Here is a 6,760-nt window from a genome sequence, read left to right on the forward strand (position 1 = left end):
GAGCCAAATGTTTAATAACTTTTCAAGAACAAGTATTACATCCATATTTAGAGCATATATAAGAGATGGAAAACAAGGAAATAAAAAATAAAATTGTTAATTTCAAGAGGATACACTTAACTCCACAATTCCTGCTGAATCCCTTCTTTGGAGGCACAATGGCCACTTTGAGCAACACAAGACTGGGTACCAGGCCACCTGCAGTGTTTAGGCTCAACACATTAGGAGCAGCCAGGAAAACTCCGACTCTGTACAATTTGCACGCCAACAACGTCTCTTCCCAACGTGGTGTTATTGCTGGACAGAGCAGGGAGAAGAAAGGAGACACTTACAAGACTTGGCAGTACAAGACAACGGTACTGGGAGGGCTCCAAGCACTCCCCAGATACCTCTGCTACAGCCCAGAAGGCAGTGACAGGTTCCCCAGAGGTGTTACCTACAGTTAACACTGCCTTCTACCGCCCACTACGATCAGCCCCCAACATCCTCCCTCTGCAGCTTGAAATTTTGCCCAGAAATCGTCTCTGCTAAAAGAAGTGTCTGCATTGGGACAGGCTGGCCCTGGCAAAGAAGGTGCTTCCTTACAAGCCTCAAAATTGCTGCATGTTGCTCAAGATTTCTCAATGTGCCAGCATGTTCACTCCTCTCCCATCACTGCAGGAGCAGAGCTTGGCATCTCCTCCTTTGGGCAGCCATGGTGTCTCCTTGCCCCCTCATGGCACCACCATGGGTGGGGAAAAGATCACAGGGGACTCATTTTGGGCTAGAGGGACACAAACAGCATCTCTCCTGGAAGACGAACGTGGAACTGCAGCTGCTCTGAAGAGCAAAGTTGCTGAGCTGAGTCATGGATGAAAGCTCTGGAGAGATGCCGGGAGGCCGCAACTGCCCAGAGTCCTTCAACACAAACAGGGAGGACACGGGGAGCAGCTGAACAGCTCACCCTGCTCCTAGATGGGAATGACAATTTCCATGTGTTTTGGCAGGAAAGCTACTCAACAAAGCACCCCAGACAGACTGCTCACCCTGGCAACAGAGAGGGTGCTCCCTGGCTGGCAGCCAAAGCTGGCAAGAGCTCTGCTACCAGAAGAAACTCCGGGTCGTGAAGGCAGCAGGAGGAGGAAGAGGAATGCTAGCCTGGCTCACTGTTCTCCCACCCTCCTTCCCACATCTAGCTCACCTTGGCCTTGTTCTGGACAGGCAGGTACAGCTTGAACTCGGCTGGGAGCTCATCCTCTGAGTACAGCCGGTCAGAGAAATACACCCGTCGGATGCGACAATTGGCATGGATCTGAGAGTCAAAACAAAGAGTCAGTCCGTTTTCCATATGCTCTTTCCACATGCAGCTTTGGTGTCATGCTGCAACATGGATTCTTTGGCTCAGCAGCTGGAGATCTACCTCACTGTCTTGCTTTTCTGACAGGCCAGCAGAGAAATGCTGGTCTGTGCCCTCTGCTTTGTGTAAGATGCTCTCTCAGTGATGAATACTCACTCAAAAGATTTGCCAAGCTCTGGCACCTCTGCCAACTGAGATCTGTCTCAGTTGCTAAGGGGATTCTCTACTGTGAACCCACCTCCGCTTTGCTGGTATCAGCATTTGCCAGAACACCCACAGCCTCAGCCTGCTGCATTTTTAACACGCCCACTTCAGGGCCTCCCTGAGGTCAGGAATGAGCCTGTCCAGTCTGTGCTGCCTCCACTATCAGCTGGCAGCAAAGGAGTTGCTCTGGTCCCCCTCATGGGTATGTGAGACACAACTCTCAGCTGACTGACTCGGGGCAGTCCTGCAAGGAGCTGCAGCACTCCCCTCACACTAAGAACAGGCACGCTCCACGCACAGGCATTCCTCAAAATAACACACACCACTGGACACTGTGAACATGACTCCCTAGCATATGAAACAAATTCCATGTCCTCAGCAAGAACAAACACTGCATCAGCGCTCTTACAAGGGACTCAGTGAGGGCAGGGTCACTCCACTACCACTAGGAAACAAGCTTGACCAGGGATACAAATGGTCTGTACACCTTGGGTCTTTCCCATCCAGGCTCCCATTCAGCCAACCACTGTCCGGCCTATCTGGACAGTAAGGCAGCACACACCTAATTCCCAGCAGAGCTCCACCTTCACGGCATGCCACAGGGAACTGCAACTCTCACCCTAACCAACAGCCAGCCAGAGAAACAAGATGGAAATGGGCTCCTTCATCCCAGTCTAGTCAAGTAAAGTGAGGCCTCAGTCGGGCCTTTGCTCTCCTTCCACAGTGCTCTGCAAAGAGCAGGGCTGGCAAAGAATCCACGCAGGGATAAACCCAGATTCCCATGCTGCAGTCCCAATGAGCAAGAACATCACCAGCTGCTGGTTTCCCAGGGCAGGTCATGCCTGCCTCTCACCTGCACTCTGAGGGTCTCGATGTAGTTGGTGCCGTACGCGCGGCGCGTGAAGTCGGACAGGTTGAACTGGATCTGGTTCCAGCCGTCGTCCAGCCGCATGGGCATGGTGCAGATGAAGGGCTTCACCCGAGTCGTGCTCTGGTAGTTGCTGGCCCGGAAACGCCGACGGACATTCTTATCATCCAGCACCTGGGCAAGGAAGGCAGGCTACTCACCCAGGTGCCAGGGCCCCCAACTCCCCAGGACAGTGCTACCCATCTCCAAGAGGGCTCTCTACTCCCAGCCCTCCGTTCCACAGCAGAAGTAATTTTAACACAGGCAACAGACCCATTTTCAGTAATAGCAATGATGTATTTGTGAGCTGACTGATGCCCCCATACCAGAAGACCTGACACACCACATGGCCAAGAAAGCAAAACTGTTTTGGGGATCACTCACTGCCTGGGACAAGTTCCAACACAAGACTGCAGGCTCTCTGGCGCCTTCCTCAGTGGTCCCTGGAGGGGCCTCCCCACTGCACACTCCTCACCTGCACTTCAAAAGTGAAGTATTTTTTCAGGTTCTTGATGATCATCACTAGGAAAGGTAGTTTGATGCCCAGGGTCTTCTTTGGGTCAGCAGGGCACGTGATGTACGTGGTACTGAGAGGTGAGAGAAAAACATTTTAAGATCTCACACAGCAGAAAGTACACAGCCCGAGGCAACCCAAGACTCTCCCTCGGCCCAGTACAGGCTTGGAGGACAGGCAGAAATGGATATCTGTGATCAGCAACAACCAGGGCTTCCTGTAACAGCAGGGAGAGTTTCAGAGGTAGCTGCAGGCAGAAAAAGATAAAAGGCACAAAGAATGCTTCTCAAATCTCACTTTTCTCACCCATGGCATGAAACACCTTCCTGACAGTTTCACCTCCCCAATTTCAAGGCTATGTCAGTGCTGTTTCTCAACACAACCTCCTCCTACCCTTGATTGAACAGGTAGAGCACTCCAGAGCACAGCAGAGACCCTGTGTGCTCGATATGGCTGGGAAAACAGAGGTCATGAGCCCTAGAAGTACACGTCATGCCTGGCAAGTTCTGTATCAACACTTCTTGGAGGAAGAGAAGCATTGGCTCTGTCTGCAGGAGAGGACTCTCCGCTGCCCTTATAAGGAGCGCCCTGCTCTGAATCACCCCTGGAGAAGCCTTGGAGACTCTGAGCCCGCTCACGGAGCTGGCGTCTGTCTCCCAGGGCGATGGAGACAAGGTTGCTAAGAGAAGCTCCATAAGCAACTCCCCTCATAAATCTCCCTTTGATCTTCCTGCTGTAGGGAGAGCAGCTGTCACGTGAGGAGAACAGGCCCAAGACAATAGAATAAGCAGCAGACAGTGTTGCTTTTTCAGTGACTGGCAGTGCTGACTGAGGCTGGGTATTAAATATTGCTTTTCTTCCCTTCAAGTGATGGAAAAATAATGGGAATTTATTTTTATCCCTTAGCCTCATTGAGGACGAGAGAGAGCGCTCTACAAACACATCCAGGGAAAGGCCCAGTACACTGCCACAGAGCAGTATCAGTGACCTGACCCCAGATTCTTCAATTTATTGACAAAGACATTGCCATCACACTGCAGTAGAGTTTGAAGATGATGTCTGCTGGGCACTGATCTTTCACTCTGCTCCAGGGCAGAGTCCTGTCCCCCCAGAGCAGCAGAAGAGCCCTTCTCCTACCTGACATTTGTTCCTTCAATCTCCAGCACCAGTGACTGAATGTCATTGTCCGTGATTCGCTTGATGTGGCCATTGCGCACCTGGAACAAAAGTGGGGCAGACAGCACAGACTTTACTGAGAGAGAAAAAAGAGGCACATGCACTCCATTAGGAGAAGGAAAAAGACCCCAGGAGGACCCATCTACATTCACTTGGCTCCTACTCTCCTGGACCTTGCTGTTTCCAAGGCTTTGATCACTGCCCTAGAGTGCCAGCAAGAGTTTATGGCCCAGCATGCTGCACATACACTGAGTGCAAGACTTCCATCTATCAAAATACGCTACAGTGAACACAAGGGACTCAAGCCTCATGTCCAAGGCCCAAATAAACAAACATAAAAGAGCAAGGATCAAACTTGAGTGGACTAAGGGGTAAAAACAAGGACAAGCAATACAAAGGAGCCACCAGCCAGCCACTGGTCACCAAGGGAACTTGATCTATACTGCTGGGCATGGCTGACTGCCTCTGGGGAAGGGCTGGACTCTCACACACACACTCAGACACAGACACACTCATGAACACCCTTGCACACACTCTGACACACTCACACACACACACACACACACACTCTCTTGCACACCCTTACACACTCACACACACTCTCTCCACCAGCACAAGCAGTACACATCCTACTAAGACTGAAAAATATATGGTTTTCCCCATGTCACAAAAGCTTGAGATATTCCTTAAGATCTACAAAAAAGCAGAAATCACAGCCTGCTGGTTCTTTTTGCAAAGACATGAAAGTCTACATTAGGACAGCTATGAACCCAGTAATCTAGGGCATGCACCTAGGACACGGGAGAATGTCAAATACTATTTCCAATTCTCACCAAAATTACAGGGGCATTTCATGCTCTGCTGAAGACAGTAGGGCAATCCTCACAACAAGCACACCCAGGCTGGCCGTGCTTCTTCAGGACAGGAAGAGCAACTATTGCAAGACTATTGCAGTTGAAAGGACCACTGCTGACATCCACCCTGCAAGCAGAGCTCCTGCTGGCCATTCATGGGCCACACAATCATAACAGCATCACCCTGCACAGGATAACTCATGTGGGAAGGTGCCTCAAGAGGTCTCCAGTCCAACCTTCACCTCCAAGCACGGTCAGTCCAGCCTGATCATGGCTTACGCAGTCTGGCAGCACGCTACATCCCTTTGTCTAAGAGTCTTTAATGCATCTTGTCCTCCAAATAAGCTGTTGATCCTTTTTTAAAGTCATGAATATTTGTGCAAAACACAGACACACACGCGGGCAGCGTGAGACATCCCAGTTCTTCACAGAGCTACATGGATACCCCACTGATGGGAAACAGAATGGGTCTCTGCTTCCTGTCCCCCATCTCACAACTTGTAAATGCTCACACAAGCCCACTCATGTCAAACATCTCTGCTGTCTGAACTGCCCTGAAGGCTTTTGTTCCTGCTGAAACCACAAGAAATTCAGCTAAGGCTCATGCACAAGCAACCAAACACAGGTCGTAGCCTTGGTCTCAGAGGTTATAACAAGTGCTTTGCAGAATCACTAAACCACGGGTGGTCCGTGACGCGGGGGAGCAGCACAGCTCAACATCTCTAAACATCCTGAGGAGGGCTCCTTGATGCAAGATACCCGGGAGAAGGCACGGGGCCCTGAGCAGAACCACTCTGAAAACTGACAGGACGGAGAAACAAAGTGATGAGATATTCACGATTCTCCTACACCTTACAAGCCGCCACACAGCCCTCCTTTGCATGCCTTTGGCAAGGCTGTTTGAAAGGTGGGTCACGCACCAGAGGAGACCCCCAGCTCAGCCCCAGCAATGGCCACGGGGCCTTGGGCATCCCGTTGCCTACGGCCAGTGCTGGACACTTTTGCAGCTTTCCCACAGTGCTGCAGCTCCTGCTGCCGGGCGGGCTCTTCTGCCCAGCAAAGGCAGAAAATCTCGTAATAACACATTCCCCTCAGAAACACCCCGGGGGCCCCAGTACCCCGGCCCCGGGGGGTGCCGGTAACCAGTTCCCGAGAGATCCGGCTATCCCGTTGCCGGGGGTCCCGGTATCCCGACCGCTGCAGCTCCGGCCCCGGCGGGCGGCCCAGAGCTGCCCCACAGGTGTCCGCAGTGCTCCGGGGGTTCCCGGCGGCCTCGGGCCTGCCCCGGGAGGCCGAGCCGAGCGGCCACGCCGCTTCCCGGGCCGCGCCGCCGCCCAGGCCCGCCGCCTCACCTTCTTGTCCCAGATCTGGAGCGGTTTGCTGCCGATGCTGTAGAGCACCGAGAGGAAGCCGCTCTGGAAGGTGTTCTTGAACATGCCGGGGCCGGGCGGGCCGGGCCGGGCCGCGGCCGCCGCTCTGACAGGACACGGCGGATCCCTCCGCGCCGCGCCGCCGCCGTCACCGAGGAACTACTTTGGGCGGCCCCGGATCCACTTCCCTGGTGACGGCGCTGTGGGAGCGCTGCCGTGGCAACCGCGGCGCCGGCTCCGGCCTCTTCCTGCCCTCGCTCAGCCGAGCTGCTGGAGCCGAGCCCACTCCAAACCGTGCCCGGTCCCCTGTGGTTGGTATCCCATTCCCCGAACGCCTGGGCTGTAGGTGGGGACACCTCTAAAAACATCTCCGTTCTCCCCCGGCAATTCACGAGCCTC

The 6,760-nt window shown here is 53.2% G+C and overlaps 1 protein-coding gene across 2 annotated transcripts; it reads right to left on the minus strand.

Moving 5' to 3' along the window:
- Positions 1–6,502, minus strand: CFAP20 (cilia and flagella associated protein 20; the record flags this gene model as incomplete). Of its 2 annotated transcripts, XM_082290177.1 has the most annotated exons (6): positions 6,344–6,502; positions 4,099–4,178; positions 2,923–3,034; positions 2,394–2,582; positions 1,181–1,291; positions 1–297 (listed from the first exon to the last, which is right to left on the minus strand). In XM_082290177.1, exons 1-6 carry the CDS (start codon positions 6,425–6,427, stop codon positions 292–294), a joined length of 582 nt encoding a protein of 193 aa, XP_082146303.1. In that variant the 5' UTR covers positions 6,428–6,502. The 2 variants fall into 2 exon arrangements, with proteins under 2 accessions (XP_082146303.1, XP_082146302.1); XM_082290176.1 differs by lacking the exon at positions 1–297 and having other exon boundaries at positions 1,172–1,291.
- Between the last annotated feature and the right edge of the window lie 258 nt (positions 6,503–6,760).

The sequence above is a fragment of the Coloeus monedula genome (genome assembly GCF_965178545.1).
Source record: "Coloeus monedula genome assembly, chromosome: 13".
NCBI lineage: Eukaryota > Metazoa > Chordata > Aves > Passeriformes > Corvidae > Coloeus > Coloeus monedula.